This window comes from Eptesicus fuscus, chromosome 16, assembly GCF_027574615.1.
Source record: "Eptesicus fuscus isolate TK198812 chromosome 16, DD_ASM_mEF_20220401, whole genome shotgun sequence".
Taxonomy (NCBI): Eukaryota; Metazoa; Chordata; class Mammalia; order Chiroptera; family Vespertilionidae; genus Eptesicus; species Eptesicus fuscus.
Window position 1 is genome coordinate 62,699,538 of NC_072488.1, and position 17,427 is coordinate 62,716,964.

Below are 17,427 nucleotides of genomic sequence, written 5' to 3' on the forward strand. Positions count from 1 at the left end.
GTGTCAACAGGTGTGTGGAATCCAGGGCAGAGTGTGCTTGGGTTTGGGTCCTGGCTGCAGCGAGTCCAGGTGGTAGAGAGGCTGGGCGCCTAGCTGCTGCCATTCCCCACAACCTTCTCCCAAGGAGGGCCTTGTAAACCCTTCAAGATGGCGTGGTCTCCAAGCTAGAGCAGCAACCGGGGAGTGGCTATGGAGATAGCAGTGATTCTTCAGCCAGGAGAGACTGAACTGCCCACCCTCAAGACTCCCTTGTGTGACCAGATTGCCCCCTCAACACCCCTCCCCCCACACATACACACATGTCCGTACACTCATCTTCTCACTCACTCACATTGTCTCCCCCACTCCAGTCCTGCCAGCCACTATGGTGGAATGCTGATGAGCTGATGATATGTTTTTGTTGATTTTAGAGAGAGAGGAAGAGATAGAGAGAGAGAGAGAGAGAGAGAGAGAGAGAGAGAGAGAGAGATACCTATGTGAGAGAAACATCAATCAGTTGCCTCCTGTATGTGCCCCAACTAGGGATGGAACCCTCAATCTAACTATGTGCCCTGACTGAGAATCAAACCCATAACCTTTTGGTGTACATGATGGTGCTCCAAACAACTGAGCCAACTGGCCAGAGCAGTTATACTATATTTTGAAGACAAGAAAAACAAATTTTAGCTATGTATTCTACAAAAGACACACCTAAAGAACACAGAGAAGAGTTGGGTCAAGATGGCACATAGGTAAACATGGTACTCACCTCTTCCCACAACTATATCAAAATAACAACTAACCTTCAGAATAGCCATCATTCAGAACCACCTAAAATCTAGCTGAACAGAGTCCTACAACTAGGAAATTAGAGAAGAGGCCACATTGAGACAGGTAGTAGGGGCAGATATGTGGAATGGGCTGGTCCCATACCCATGTGTGGCAGATAAAAATTGGAAGGGATATCTTGGGTGCAGAAGTACCCTCTGAGGAGCAAGAGATCCCAGCCCACACCAGGACCCCCAGTTCAGAGTTTCAGTGCCAGGAAGAGAAGTCCCCTTAATTTTCTGGCTGTAAAAACCAGCAGGGATTGATGCTGAGTGAGATGGAGATTGCTGGAGTCCCAGGCAGTTCCTCTTAAAGAGCTGGCACATGAACTTACTAGGATTCACTCCCTCTGAGCTTCAGCACTGGGGCAGCAGCTTGAAAGGAACCAGGGATATAGGTGGAGGAACTGAATTCTCTGGCATCAGGGCAAGACTGGGAATGAGCAGCTTTCTCCCAGACAGAAGTGCTGGCAGAGGCTATTTTGCCTTTGACGAGCCTTCAGCCCTCAGAGCCTGTAGGTGGATACCATATCTGAGTCTCCATAAACCTGGCTCACACTGCTCATCCCATCCTGGTGAGTCCCTGAGACCCTGCTCCACCCAACTTGTGGAACCACCCAAGTTGTTTCCAGTGGCTTTTCCATATGAATGGCCTCTCTTGGTTCATGCTTCATATTTTCCCAAAATTTCTCAAATAAGAAGCACCTGGCCTCAGCATGCCCTGTACCTCTTGCTAAGTGGCCCCAGGCCCAGCATTAGCAGCAGCCAGTCTTGGTTCACAGTTTGGCATCACCTGAGCACCTCCAAGTCCAGCACCAGTAGCAAACACCTGTACATTGCTTTGTAGTTCCAAAAGGTGGCCCCAGGCAGAACTCAGGTGGTGGAGGACCTTGGCCTGTCCCTACTGAAAGGTCTTAGAGCCAACGTACCAAGTGGACAGTTTCAGACTGTCAAAACACTACCAGCCAGCCACCCCCACAAGGGGTACACTCAAGGGGCAGACTCAGCAGGCACCAGAGCCACACTGCAGTAAGTCCTGCTCTGTGGGCCCCTGCACAGCTGATCCTGCATGGTGGTCACAGCCAGTCCTTGTAGCTGATTGGCCTGGGGGATAAATCCCTCCCATTGATGTGCCAACAACCATCAAGGTTCAACTATAACGGGAGGGTGTACACAGCTCACATGAGGTGGTGCACCTTGAGTGCCCAACTTGGGTGATAGGGGAGGCTGTGCCACTGGAACCTACAGAACACCTACTACATAAAGCCACTCTACCAAGTCCAGGAGATGTAGCAGCTCTACCTAATACATAGACACAAACACAGGGACACTGCCAAAATGACGAGACAAAGAAACATGTCCAAATGAAAGAACAGAACAAAACCCCAGAAAAACAATTAAACAAAATGGAGACAAGCAATCTACTAGATGTAGAGTTTAAAACTCTGGTTATAAGGATGCTCAATGAACTTAGGAGAAGAGTAGATGAGCCTAGAGAGAATTTCAACAAAGAGATAGGAGACATAAAAACAGAACTAGAAAACATGAAAAAGAACCAGTCAGAAATGAAGAATACCCTAACTGAAATGAAGAATACATTATAGGAAATCAACAGTGGAGTAGATGAAGCAGAGGATCAAATCAGAGATTGGAAAGATAAGGAAGCCAAAATCACCCAATCAGAACAGCAGAAAGAAAAAAAAAAGAATTTAAAAAACAAGGATAGTGCAAGGAGCCTCTGGGATAACTTCAAGCTCACCAACATTCATGTCATGGGGGTATGGGAAGAAGAAGAGAGAGAGCAAGAAATTGAAAATCTATTTGAAAAAAATAATCTAAGAAAATTTCTTCAACCTGGTGAAGGAAATAGACATACAAGTCCAGGAAGTGCAGAGAGTCCCAAACAAGATGAGCCCAAAGAGTCCCTCACCAAGACACATCATAAGTAAAACCCAAAACGTTAAAGACAAAGAGAAGATCTTAAAAGCACAAAAGAAAAGCAGTTAGTTACCTACAAGGGAGCTCTCATAAGACTGTCAGCTGATTTCTCAACAGAAACTATGCAGGCCAGAAGGGATTGGCAATAAATATTCAAAGTGAAGAAAAGCAAGGACCTACAACCAAGATTACTCTATCCAGCAAAGCTATCATTTATAATCAAAGGACATATAAAGAGCTTCTCAGAAGAAAAAACTAAAGGAGTCCATCACCACCAAACCATTATTATATGAAATTTTAAGAAGAAAAAAAGAAAAGAAAAATATATGAACAACAAAATGGCAATAAATACATATCTATCAAAAATGTTAAAGACAAAGAGAGAATCTTAAAAGCACAAAAGAAAGTTCTCTCTAAATTAGTTCTCTCTAGTTGAATCTAAAAAACAAAATGAACAAGCAGGACAGAAACAGATTCGTAGATAGAGAACATTTTGACTGTTGCCAGATAGGAGTGGGGTTGGGGATAGGTGAAAAAGATGAAGGGATTATGAAGTACAAATACATTGTTACAAAATAGTTATGGGGATGTAATGTAAAGTACAGCTTAGGGAATATAATCAATAATCTATATAATAAAAGCTAAGCGACCGTTAAGGCGAAACGACCAGAATGACCGGTCGCTATGATGTGCACTGACCACCAGAGGGCAGATGCTCAATGCAGGAGCTGCCCCCTGGTGGTCAGTGTGCTCTCACAGGGGGAGTGCCACTCAGCCAGAAGCCAGGCTCACGGCTGGCGAGCGCAGTGGCAGTGGCAGGAGCCTCTCCTACCTCTGTGACAGCGCTAAGGAGCAGTGAGCCAAGCAGTAAGGAGCAGAGAGCAGGCAGGCAGTAAGGAACGAGGGGTCCTGGATTGCAAGAGGGCACAGGCCAGGCTGAGAGATTACCCCCCTCCAGTGCATGAATTTCATGCACCAGGCCTCTAGTGTTATAATAGCTAAGTATGGTGTAGAAGAGTGCGAGATTTATCAGGTTGATCATTTACTAAGTTATGTAATGTCTCATCACTGGGTGTTACACCTGAAACTAATATAATAATGCTTGTTCACTGTAATTGAAAAAACAAACAAACACACACAAACACACAGAACGATAAAAGCCAAATTATGGAAAAGATAGACTAGGCAAGTAGTAACCAAAGAAGACATGTCAGGAGAATTCAGGCAAAAAGTATTATAGAAATAAAGAAATTTGTTGCATAATGATAAATGATTCCATTCACTGGGAAGACATATTGATTCTAAATTTATGTGTATCTACTGAATTTGCCTATAGCCTCATATAAAGCCAGGCTGACAGGATTAAAGGGAAAACTTGTGAAATCCATCAGCTTTTAACACCAGTAGATTGCACAATAATCAGATAAAATGGATCCCTCAAAAGAAAGAAAATAGAAAATAAGAGAAGTGTAACTATGGAACTTGAGCTGATGGACTTGACTACATGATGTCTGGAAATGACATATTTCTTTCAAGTGCACATGGAACACTGACCAAGGCAACACCCACATGGACATGAGGCTGGCTGACCTCAGTGTATACTCAAAGGATTTGGATCTATCTCCCTGGTGGTCTAGTGGTTAGGATTTGGATCTGACTGACCACATTGTCTTTAACTACAATGCAATCAAGCTAGCAAACAAAGCCAATAAGATAATTTAAAAAATTCATTCACTTGAAATCATCATAATAAAAGGCTACTCTGTAAATGGCCATCATGCTGTGATGCCATAACGACTGATCAGCAGTGACCTGAAGTTGCGTGGCGCCATGCCAGGCCAAGAGACCTCAGGCTGCACCCCCCCCCCCCCGTCCCAGTGCTGGACTGGGGGACCTGAGGCTGCGCCCCCGCCCCAGCGGGGCTTGACAGGGGACCTGAGGCCATGCCCCCTGCCCGGCAGGGCTTGACAGGGGTAGGGCCGGCCATGTCTGGGTTTCACCCAATGGGAGTGGGGCCGGCCGGGTCTGGGTCTGGTGTGATTTCAAGGCACGCGCAGATGGGTGGGGACTTGACTCTGGGTCCTGCGGTGTGCCCCAGACTGACAGGAGGGAGATTTTCATATACATTTTATTAATTTTCTTTCATCTCTGACATTTCTATTATAGAGAAAGGGCAAATAGCAATATTAAAATATTTCCTCTAATTAATTCCCTTTTAATGTGCACGAATTTTGTGCACTGGGCCATTAGTTTAATAATACTTATAATCAATTCATGGGTCAAAGGAGAAATTATAATTGAAATTAGAATCTTTCATCACATCCAACTTTTGGGATATGATACTTGGAAGGTGACAAGGAAGGGAGGGAGATTTGGGGGCTGAAATTGAGCAGCCATCAGGGGGATTGTAGTTTGTTACTTCTTCAGGAGACAATCTGGGCAGATGTCCTAGGGAGGTGTCTTATCAGTATTTTTCCCAAGCCTGTAAAACATGCTCAGAGCAAAAGCTATGAAGAGTTCAAAAGAGGCCTATTTGAAGGGGGGTGGGAGGAAGGGAACATTGTATTAACTATCCCTGAGTTGTAAAACCAGCAGGGAGGGGGGTATGCAAGAATGTAGCCTTGAGAGTAGCTTATCTTGCCTTAAAAGTTGAACAGAGAACCTGTTTGAACCAGAGGAGCTAACAATCTTGGGGTTTAATTATCAATTGCATCTCATAAATTGCGAAAGGCCATAGTAAAGAAAAAGAAAGGCCTGTTTTACATCTCTACAGAGTCCACTTATATGAGGCACCTAGAATAGTCAAATTTATGACGATGGAAAGTAGAATGTCAGGTTCCAGGGGCAAGGGGAGTGAGGAGGGAAGTGGTATTTAATGGGACTGTTTCAGTTTTGGAAGATGGAAATTTCTGAAAATGGATGATAATGATGGTGCACAAACTGTGACTTTAAGTGCTGTCAAACTGTACCCCGAAAATGGTTAAAATGGCAGATTTTATATTGTGTATCTTGCCATTAATTTTAAAAAGTTGTAAGGATTCCAAAGGAAGAAATGAAATTACTGATGTGCAGTTGTTTTCATTGTCCATACACTGATCTCCTGAGCCAGTGCTTCCTGCTAAGCCCAGGGGTTTTGTTACCCGTGATTCCAAATGGGGATGCATTTCAGAGACTATTTGCAAAATTATGTATCATTTTTCTGAGAAAGAACAAACAAGCTTCCATTAGGACAGCTATTTTCAGATCTTCAATAGGTATGCCAAAGACTTTTCACAACATGCAATACCTGACTATTTAGTTAGGGGCCTTGGCCGCTTTTCCCTTAGATTGTAAAAAAAAAAAAAAAAAAAAAGTGACAATAGACATCAGCCAACACAACAATAGCCTTTTGGTGTGAATGAATAAAAATTATGCTTTTTTTTTTTTTTTTTTTTTGTCAGAGCAACAAAAAATATTTTTTGGTGTGCAGCAGAATTTTAGAAATTAGTTTAGGGGTGCCATGAGATGAAAAAGGCTGAAAATCACTGCATTAGATGGTCAGAGGGGTCTGCAACCCACAGAAGTATAAAAGCCATTCTGAGTGGACCCTCTCATCCCCGCCCCACCCCCATGCCCCAGCTCTGCAGACCCGGAGCTGTGACCAGATGCCTCCTCCCAGTAATGCCCCGGGCCTTCACCGGCCTCCCACCTCCTTCCCACCTTCCTTGTCCCCTCTCCCCTCCCCAACACCTCTTTTTCTTTCATTCACTCAGGTGATTTAAATGCGGTGTGAAGTATACTCTGAAATCTTCTTGAAGTCATGGGGCAGGGTTTAATTTTTTAAAGGTAGGGAGGCTCTGCGATCCACCAGACTTCAGGGCTTTCTCTCTTACTCTTCACGCCATGGAGGGCGACACTGAACAGGCGCAGCTCTAGCTCGGGGACTGACCAGAACGCCCAGTCCTGTAGCCTGAAATAATGTTCAACTCAGCTTCCTTGCTGGAGTAAAACCTGCACTCAGTGTGGCCCGAATTTACCCAAAGGAAGACCCCTGCCAAGTCCCCGGGTGCCGGGGGTGGTCAGTTCCTGGAAGGCTCCACTGGGATAACAGACAGGGGCCTCTCAGATGACGTTCAACTTTGCAGACGTGCGGCCAGCTTAATTGTCATCCAAATGCATCCTGAGACTTCTTTTGAACAAACAAAATGCTTTTATTGCTATTTTTAATGAAATGCACTTTCAGGCACTTGCATAAGCTATATCAAAAGGCATTTATACTCGTTGTTCGCACTCTTCCTTTCTGGTCACAGAAAGTAGGCAGAAAAGAGCAGCCGAAACAAAGCAGAACAGAGGCCGCCTGTGCCCGGTTAGGAAGAGGAGAGGGACCCTCCTGGCACTGGACAGGCGGGACCATGGTTAGTAGTCGTCGTAATTGACGCTGGCTCCGTGCCGAAAGCTGTCGGGGCTCCGGGGACCGATGGCGGCATCTTCGTCGTAGTGACGGTGGTGGTCATCGTAGTAGTCATGTCCGTTCCGGCCTCTGCTCAGCCAGTAGGTGACATCATCTTCAAATTTCTGGTGAAGAAGAAAGAACACCATGGAGAGCGGGTTTAAGGACGCACCGGCTGGCCATGTCTCACCCCTGGCTTTCTCTGGTGGTTTCTCTTCAATGGTTAACACCCTCGCTAAGAATGAGTCCTTGTTAGAGCATTGCTGTGCTTCTAGTCTTGTTATTAGAATCTTATAGGATCCTTCTTTATTATGGTTTTGTCATCAGACATTATTTTAGCCATTTCCCCATGTTGAACTCGTAATACCCATTTTTATGAACTGCAAATACTGGTCATCAAAGAAATGCCAAGTGCTGGAAGATGATATAGCATTTTCATCTATCAAATAAGTAAAAAAATTAAAGTTTTCAGTGAGAATAACAGATGCTGCTGCAGATGTGAGAAAATTGGGACCATCACACATGACTTATAGGAGTATGGGTTTGGCGGTACTTAATGACCCTTGAATGTAATTCTATCTTTGCCCAGTAACTGCCCTGCACAGAATGCAATACTAAGTGAGAAACAAACTACACACTAAGATGCCAATAATAGCACCGGCCTTTTAGGTTGTTGTGAATGTTAAGTAGTTAATTCACACAAGAACTAGAATAATTCCTGGAGTTTGGCTATAAGTGTTTAGCTATTTGCACAACAAAAAATTATATTTGAGTAGCAAAAGATAAATGGGTAACAGCTGATATGTCCAATGGCTGGGAATGAGAAAGAAATTATGATATGGCTACAGGCTTGCATTTTATGCAGCCATTGAAAATGGTCTTTTTAGGTCCCTGGCCGATTTTATCATCGGATTCTTTGTTTTATTGTTCTTGGATTATATGAGTTCTCTCTACATTTTGGATATTAGCCCCATATCAGAGGTATTGTTTGCAAATACATTCTACCATTCAGTTGGTTGCCTTTTATTTTGTTGATGGTTTCTTTTGCTGTGCAGAAGCATTTTAGTTTGATGTAGTCCCATTTGTTTATTTTAGTTTTGTTTCCTAATAAATTTAATTTAAAAACTGATGTCACTAAAGGTTTAATTTGTTTTCACCTATTGCATTATTTTGTATACACCCTTGGCTCACAATATGAATCCTGGGTCCATTAGGAAAAACACTTCCATCTCCCCTGATGAGGATGCCGCCCTCCCTCCACTCCCTGGTCTGGGTGGTGGGCTGAGTGCTCCCTGACCAGGATGGAGGGCTGAGTGATCCCTGACAAGGGTGGAGGGCTGAGTGCTCCCTGGTCTGGATGGTGGGCTGAGTGCTCCCTGACCAGGGTGGAGGGCTGAGTGCTCCCTGACCAGGGTGGTGATCTGAGTGCTCCCTGACCAGGGTGGAGGGCTGAGAGCTCCCTGGCCGTGGTGGGCTGAGTGCTCCCTGGCTGGGGTGGTGATCTGAGTGCTCCCTGGCTGTGATGGAGGGCTGAGTACTCCCTGGCTGTGGTGGAGGGCTGAGAGCTCCCTGACCGGGGTGGAGGGCTGAGAGCTCCCTGGCCGGGGTGGAGGGCTGAGAGCTCCCTGGCCGTGGTGGAGGGCTGAGTGCTCCCTGGCCGGGGTGGTGGGCTGAGAGCTCCCTGGCCGTGGTGGAGGGCTGAGTGCTCCCTGGCCGTGGTGGAGGGCTGAGTGCTCCCTGGCTGTGGTGGAGGGCTGAGTGCTCCCTGGCCGTGGTGGAGGGCTGAGTGCTCCCTGGCCGGGGTGGAGGGCTGAGTGCTCCCTGGCCGGGGTGGCGGGCTGAGTGCTCCCTGACCAGGGTGGAGGGCTGAGTGCTCCCTGGCCGGGGTGGAGGGCTGAGTGCTCCCTGGCCGTGGTGGCGGGCTGAGTGCTCCCTGACCAGGGTGGAGGGCTGAGTGCTCCCTGGCCGGGGTGGAGGGCTGAGTGCTCCCTGGCCGGGGTGGCGGGCTGAGAGCTCCCTGCGCTAGCCCCGCGCAGCCCTGGCCACCACTGCAGAGCTCTGCACAGCACTACCCCCCCTCCACCTGCGCTGTCTTACCTGGCCCTGGCCCCAGCTGGGAGTGCTTGATTATAAACGGGTTTTTCTGTAACTTGGTGAATTGCCCACTCTCCCTACCTGGGCACGTGAACCGAACCATCTTTTCCTGCAAATGCACTGACAGTTTCTCCCCAAGACATTTTCAGACCCCTCTCTCTTTAAACGAAAGTTTCATCTCCTTCCATTGTCCTCGTGGGTCTTCCCATTGAGCTGGGTGTTTCTGACATTTTTTGAGGTAAAGCTGAAAATGTTTTGGGGAGGTTGTGAGTTACTTTAAGGACACCCAGGCAAAGCAGCTGAAACTGTCCCCAGGAAGATCTGACTCTTGCTGAATCTAAGTTCCAGCCAGTTTGGGCGGTGCCTTCTCTGGAATTTGGCTTCCCACTTGGACCCAGTGTGATGGAAAATTCCAGCTGCCGCCTTCATATGGATGGTCAGGTAACCCTTAACCGATGCCTGGATGGCCTTGGCAGTGGGGGGTGGGGAGGGGGGGAAGGGTACTTCTGGAGTGAATAATGGAGCCTAAATTTCTGTGCCGTTTCCCCCAGCTATTACCCCCCACCCCCACCCCCGCCACTGCCCTGCAGGAAGCCAGGCCCGCAGGAACGGATACCCACCGCCTCGTCGAAGCCCATGTAGAGGAACTGCTGGTACCACTGCTGGACCTCCGGCCGGGTCCGGTCCCACAGCTGCCGTCGCTGGCGCTTCAGGCTGCCTAGGAAGCTTTTAGCTTTGCTCTCATCCACAGCCACGTCGGTTTTCTTTGGAGCAGACGCTGAAATGAGTGAGTCCCACCCCAAGGTACAGAGATGACTTCTCTTCTTATTGGAGGGATCACTATTATACACCCCATCAGTGCCACCCGGGGAAGACGGTGCTGGCTCAGCTTCACATGTACGTTTGGGAACAATCATGTAACAGGGCGTGGGCTGACCTTCACCTTCTCAGGCCTGGGGTGGGAACGAAAGGCAGCTCACTCTCCGCAGCCTCTCACCACGCTGGGACCAGGCCTCATGCGGAGGCGGGGCCTACCGCTGGGCTCTGCACTGGGAGGCACAGATGTCTGGTGCATGTGCACTGTGCGTGCAGGCAAGTGAGCACTGGGCTCGCTTAGGAAACTGGGGAGTGGAAAGGACCAGAATGATGAGCCTGAGGGGCTGGACCAGGCCCAACCTCCAGTGCTCATGGCAGATTGCTAGAGTACACAGTGCCATCTTGGGCCTCACCTCGGGCCTCCTGGCAGCCGGCTGAGACAGGAGGGTCTTGGTGCTGGCTGGGCCATGCTTCCTCCCGTCTTCTTGTGGGGCCTCAGCTGTTTATTTTTTATTATTTTTTAAATATATATTTTATTGATTTATTACAGAGAGGAAGAGATAGGGATAGAGAGTTAGAAACATCGATCAGCTGCCTCCTGCACACCCCCTACCGGGGATGTGCCCGCAACCAAGGTACATGCCCTTGACCGGGAATCGAACCTGGGACCCTTGAGTCCGCAGGCCGACGCTCTATCCACTGAGCCAAACCGGTCAGGCGCGCCTCAGCTGTTTAGAAGGCACCTCCTCGGCAGGTGTGCCGGGGATGCTCTGTACTGGGTCTGCCCTGCTGTCTGGTTGGGCCTGTCCCTCCTGTCCTGAGTGTCCCTGTCCCGGGCTGACATGAAGGCTGCAAGGGGAACGGGAGTGGGCGCCCTCTGTGTTCCTTGTCACGTGGATAAACACCAGGGGGTTGTTTTCACTCTTGTTCATGTCTTTTCCTTGGGGCCTGTCACACTGTTTTGTACACAGCAGGCGCTACATATGTATTTCTTGGCTTGCAATGAATAAAAGTTGAGGATCTACACCTAGGACTTGTGACCATTCTGGCGGTTTCCTCTCCAGCCCCACCTCTGTCTGTTGGCCCTGTGAAACCTGCCGCTGGGTTGTCCGTGGGGACAGGCTGGCTGCCCAGCCGGGGGAGGAAGCCCTCTGAGGCGTCTCCGACACTGTGGAGGGACCCGGGCCACAGGAGCGGCTGGGAATGCTGGGAAAGATGCCCAGGAGCCCTGATCCTGAGAGGGGATCTCCGAGGGTGAGTGCTGGAGGCAACTTGAACCTGCTAGATTCCCCACTAACTCAGAGAGACAAGAGTAAGTTATTTCCAATAGCCAAGGTCCGGAAACAGCCCAAGTGCCCATCAGTAGATGAGTGGATAAAAAAGCTGTGGTACATTTACACCATGGAATACTATGCAGCAGTGTCTCTTACCCTTTGAGACAGCATGGAGGGACCTGGGGAGTATTGTGCTAAGTGAAATAAGCCAGTCAGAGAAAGACAAGTATCACATGATCGCACTCATATGTGGGATCTAATGAACAAAATAAACTGATGATTAAAATAGATCCAGAAACATTGAAGCATGGAACAGACTGACGTATTTCAGAGGGAAGGGGGAGCGGGGGAGGAAGAGATTAACCAAAGAACTTGGATGCATATATGCATAGCCCATGGGCACAGACAATAATGTGGTGAAGGCCTGGGGAGGGGAAAGGAGCAGGATGGAGGGGGTCACTGAGGGAGAGGAAGGGGGACATCTGTAATACTTTCAACAATAAAGATAAATTTAAAAAAAGAACAAGTGGTCCTAGTCAGTTTGGCTCAGTGGATAGAACGTTGGCCTGTGGACTCAGGGGTCCTGATTCCGGTCAAGGGCACATTCCAGGTTGCGGGCTCGATCCCCAGTAGAGGGCATGCAGGAGGCAGCCAATCAATGATTCTCTCTCATCATTGATGTTTCTATCTCTCTCTCCCTCTCCCTTCTTCTCTGAAATCAATTATATATATATTAAAAAGAAATAAGTGATTAAATGTTCACATCAGAAATGTGGTCACTGAGTAATCTCTAAGGGGCAGTTAATTTTACAGGTGAGATGAAAAATCCAAGAGAGAGATGGCCTTCACAAGAGCACGGCACTGGCCCGATGGCCGCCGGATGGCGATGGTGCATGGCGCGGGGCCCAGGCTGCTGTGGCTCCCAGGCTGCTCTGTGGCGCTCTGCTGCTGTCCACATTCGCTCAGCAGTGCTTTTCACCAGGTGCGAGTAAAAAGAAGCTTTTTGGTTTGACCCTCCCCACAATAGCTAACTGGAGATGGACCACCAGAACCGTACAATACGTTCGCATCCGCCAGCTGAGCTTTGCTGGGCTCTACAATGTGCTCTGACTGGTCCACGGTCCCAACACAAATAGCACCAATTCACACTGCAGCACGGCCTCTTTTAGTTCTGAGTCCACACTGACAGCTTTCAGAAAAACAACCTTCAAACGTCTCCTGGCAAAAATACTTAATAAAATATCACACCACATGCCCACAGGACAAGCTCTGCAGGCCTGCTAATCTTTTAGGGACCAAACACTTCTGAGTGGCCAGACATGACACTCAGGTGAGCACGTTCGGCGTGGCCATTGCATTTTAATCCCTTACCCATCTGGGGTGTATTTACCTTCCCGCTTCTGAAGCATCAGCTTGAGTGTATTTCCACTTGTGGCGCCTGAAGGAATGGAAATAGAGATCAGGTTCAGCGTGGCTGTACTCTTTAACTCCTCAAATGCAAAAATCAGTTGGAAAAACCCACTACGTGCGCCCATCTTGATTTGGCAACTTGATTGTATTACACTGCTTTAGGCTCGTTGCGTTCCCTGTTGTGCAGAAAAAGCAGTTCAGGCTGCCCATGGCCCAGACTGGAGGCAATGACTGTGGCTGACCAAGGGCATTCTGACATGAGCTAGTCCCTGGAAAGTGGCCTTGCTCTTTCAGCCATTACATCTTATTATGAGGGCCAGCCACCTGCCCTAGCTCCCTTCTGGCAGGCTTTCTCTCGGCGTGGTACACTGGGTGGAAGTGTCCCCACCCCAAATTCTCTGGCACCTGAAACCTCTGCGTTGAACTCATCTGGAAATAGGGTGTTTGCAGACATAATGAGTAGAGCTCTCGAGGTGCTATCACACTGAACCTAGGGTGGGCTCTGCACCCCGAGACCGTGTCCTCACAGGAAGAGGAGACGATGCAGAGAAGGGCCGTCAGAGGACAGGCAGCAGAAAGGGAGCTAAGCTGCCACATGCCCCTGCCTTCGCCCTCTCCCAGCCCAGCCCAGCCCAGCCCAGCCCAGCCAAGCTGTGTAGCTTGTCCTGCTCACCTCAGAATCAGGCCTTCCTTGCACCATTTACTCTGACTTTTATTCACCTCTAAACATGTTTCTAATCAGCCCAAGCATTTCAATGGAAAGCAACACGTCTGGCCTGACGGAATGCCCTCCGGGTGCGGGGACTGTCCGCGCCTCCGGTCCCTAAGTGCACATGTCAGTAGAAGGCTTGGCCTCTGAAGGGAAACGAGGCCCTGGGAAAGCCAGCCTCACAGTAGGGAGCTGAGTACCTTCAGGTGTAAGGAGCTAGTTTGGTCCCAGGATGGAGACAGCCTGGAGGTGGGGGTGCCCTTTCTGGGCAGGTACTTAGCCTCCCTCTCCATGGACGGGCCCCAAGGCCGGGCTTCTATCTGCAAGGGTACAGTTTTCTGGGAAAAGAAGCCGTAGCTTTTTCCAGACTCTCAGAAGTGTCTGGGACCCCGATGAGATAAAGAACCCCTGCATAAAGAAGCTACTAGGTAGGTGAGGGGGAAAACACATTTGTAGGGAAAGGTCACAAACTGGCTGCCCACAGCTGACTTTTCCTGCAGGTGTGTTTTATTGGCATGCCCAATGCTACAGAATTTGAATTTGAGCACCTCTGGGCCCAAGTCACTCGACACCCCTGGTCCCCAAACAGCCACTCCTATGCCCCCTCCAAGCATTTGAACTTAGTGATACCCAACTGCCTTGAGAGTAGGTGTGCCAGTGGGGGGGGGCGGTTCGGAAGAATCTCTAGAGACCACACTGAAGGACTGGGGGACAGTGGGCTCAGGCAGCAGCGCAATGTGCAGCCGCCTATGGAAGAACCCAGTGGCTTCCACTGTCTATGTGCGCGTCAGTCTACAGTGATTGACTGTTTAAGCCGCAATTGCAACTGTAGGCTGCGTGAACAACTGGGTCGCATCTGCGGAAAGGAAGCAATCCTCCGGTCTCTGTTTCATCCCTACTCTGATCGGACCAGCCCTCTACTCGGAACAGGGGACTGTCAGAAGAGCACAGGAACCCAGAGGTGTCAGAGGAGAGAGGATGAGGGCGCAAACATGAGTTACATGAGAAACAGTAAAGGAATTTAGATGTTTCACCTAGAGCCGTGGTTGGCAAACTGCAGCTCGTGAGCCACATGCGGCTCTTTGGCCCCTTGAGTGTGGCTCTTCCACAAAATACCACGGCCTGAGAGAGTCTATTTTGAAGAAGTGGCGTTAGAAGAAGTTTAAGTTTAAAAAATTTGGCTCTCAAAAGAAATTTCAATCGTTGTACTGTTGATATTTGGCTCTGTGGACGAATGAGTTTGCCGACCACCCTAGGTCCTAGAGAAATAAAACTTCTGGGGGCCATGGGGCCATAAATTAGGACATGAAGTAAGGTTTCCAACAGCTGGACAGCCATGCAGCCTGGTCCAGGTGACATCACGAGCTGCTGAGCAGAAGTAAGCAGAGATGAGCACTTGAGGAGAGGACTTTTAGATGAAGTCACCCGTCCTCATTTGCTAGTCCTACCTTTAAAAGAGGAAATCAATGGAAACACTTCCTAAAGCCGACAGGTATGTTTCTTGGCAGTAACATTAGCATCCATTACTGTCTTAACATTGGTCAGTCTCCAACAACTCATACGGAATTAAGTCCCTCCAAGGCTTGCCTTCTGTAAAAGCGCTGAGCAATTAATGAATGAAATGTGGTCTCATATTGAAACAGACATGAGGCTTAAGCATTTGCCAGGAGGCTGCAATTTCTCGCAGCAAATGTGTCGCCACCTCTCCAGACTTGAAGTCTCCCTGCTTCTCGGCAATGCAACTGAGAAGCATGGCTATCCCTGAGTTATGAATTGTCAGTGTTGCCACCGTGCCAGTTACTACACACCGTGAGATCGGACACCACACTAAATTTGTTTGAAGAAAAAAACAAAGAACAAGTGAATAACCATGATTATTTTCTGAGTATAGATTTTTATTTTTACCCCAACACTATCAGTTCCTATTTCTAGGCTGTGATAATTAGCACTTGTGAATTTATGAAATCTAGTGACCTGGCATAGATCTCCCAGCAGGTTCAGAATTGCAAGATGTCTCTTTGATCAATTCACTAATTGATCAAGAGGGGCGATGACCATTTTTTTCTATTAAATGTTTCTGAGTATCACAAAGAGCCAGCTAGGGGATTCTACATAGATATAAAGATTTTCATTTTATGTCCTAAGAAAGTTCCCATTGCAGCTCAGTGATGTTACTGTAATGGTCACCGACTCCTCTCACTGTGTTGTTGGTATGATGAAGTAAAATGCAAGCCCTGAGGAGCAATGAATGGCTTACAGCCAGTGCTCACCCTCTTTGCTGGGATGTGCTTCTTAGAACGGGAGGAGCAAAGGGCACGAGGCAGATCAATGATGTAATGGGAATTATTGGTCCGTGCCCTCCCCCCCGCCCCGTGGCTGTGATGCGGAACTGCAGTCACCCTCCCCACTTGAACAGGCCCCCGCTCTTCTAAGGACCCAGCTCCAACCCTCCAGCTGGGCTGGACTGCACGCCTCCCCGCCCTCCCCGGGGACTTGGTTTCCCCACCTGCTTTGAGCGAGTAAAATGCAGAAGTGAGCCACCCAGGGGTCTTCCCTTCCCAGCACAAGTGCCCAGCTGCTCTGCAGCGGGAAAAGCACCAGCCTCGGGTCTTAGGCAAGTGGCCCACACCTTCCAGCCCCTCAGCAAGAGATGTGGGCTCACAGCGCCTGCCTCGCTCAGCTGTGAGCGGCCGAGGCACTCCTGCAGGCAGGAGGCCACCGGTGAGCCAGAGGGGCACAGGGAAGCTAGGGTGTCCAGACAACGCGTGCTATTTCAGACTGCCTCTCTTAGGGTGGGCCCTGCCGCCCCCCAGGGTCCGGATGTCTGCACCGTCCCCCCCCCCCAGATGGCTTCATTTTGGGAGTATGTGGGAAAGTGCACATTTTATAGGGAGCGCTTCATTGGGAATTCTCACCCCATTCACTGAGAGCTCCATGAAGTAGAAAGCGGGGAGCATTTCTCCTTTGGGAGCCGGTCCCGTATGCAGCGTGAGGCCAGCTCAGTCTGGAGAGACGGCGCACCATCCCATTGGCTCAAGCTTCCAGGGACCCTTCCCATCGCCTTAGTCCTGAAACTTCTTGCCCCTCCAGGACCTCTCGCCCTCCTTGTCCCCCGAGGTCATCACAGGTCTGAGGCCCTGCCCTTGACCCTGGTACTCTGCTGGCCTGGCCAAGCCACCACTTGCCATTTGTGGGAGTGCAAAGCCCGACACCCCATCACCCTTTGGCCCTTGCTCAGACTCAAAATGGGTGCCTGTGCCCCCACTCTGCGCCACCTCCCTCCCCTGCGCCCTGGCATCGCCCCACTTACTTGGGCCCAGACACAGCAGCAGGAACAGCGCCAGCGCGGTGGTGGCCAGGACGGCGGGCCGCGCCGAGGAGGAGGCCATGCTGCACCGCGGGCAGGAGGGATGTGCTGGGCTGGCCGAGGGAGGACTGGCCAGAGAGCTGAGGCCGGGAGGGCGGGCGTGGCCTGCGTCCTTGCAGGGAGGGGACGGAAAGCAGTGGCGTGGCGCGGTGCCAGGGGGGGCAGCGGGCCAGGCAGAGGCTCTGAGCCCGAGCCCGGCTCTCTGGTCTCTGGCTGGGATGCTCAGGATGCAGGCGCCACCGAGGACCTGGCAGGGCGCAACGGGGCAGGCAAGGACCCCCGGGAAGGATGGGAGGTGGATTGCCAACTCCCGCCCAGGTCTCCCCTCTCCCCTCCGTCCCTCTCGCCCCAGCCAGGTTGCTGGCTGCTGTGCTGTCCGCTCACTCCGCACTGTTGGCTCAGAAAGAGGCCTCTGGAATTTCCTTAATTCCCAAGCTGCACTTAAAGATGCTTTGGCAGCGCTGTGCTTGGGATACTTTGAAAGACTCCACAGTCTGGGTCCAGAGCCGCCATCCAGGAAAACATCGCCCCCGCCACCACCCCCCCCACCGCCGGCCGCTGGAATAGAAGGCCTTTCAGAACCC

The 17,427-nt window shown here is 49.7% G+C and overlaps 1 protein-coding gene across 1 annotated transcript; it reads right to left on the reverse strand.

The window, feature by feature from the left end:
- Positions 1–7,051: 7,051 nt before the first annotated feature.
- On the reverse strand, positions 7,052–16,865 carry ECRG4 (ECRG4 augurin precursor). The gene is made up of 4 exons (XM_008153418.3): positions 16,787–16,865; positions 12,748–12,795; positions 9,888–10,045; positions 7,052–7,298 (listed from the first exon to the last, which is right to left on the reverse strand). Exons 1-4 carry the CDS (start codon positions 16,863–16,865, stop codon positions 7,140–7,142), a joined length of 444 nt encoding a protein of 147 aa, XP_008151640.1. The 3' UTR covers positions 7,052–7,139.
- Between the last annotated feature and the right edge of the window lie 562 nt (positions 16,866–17,427).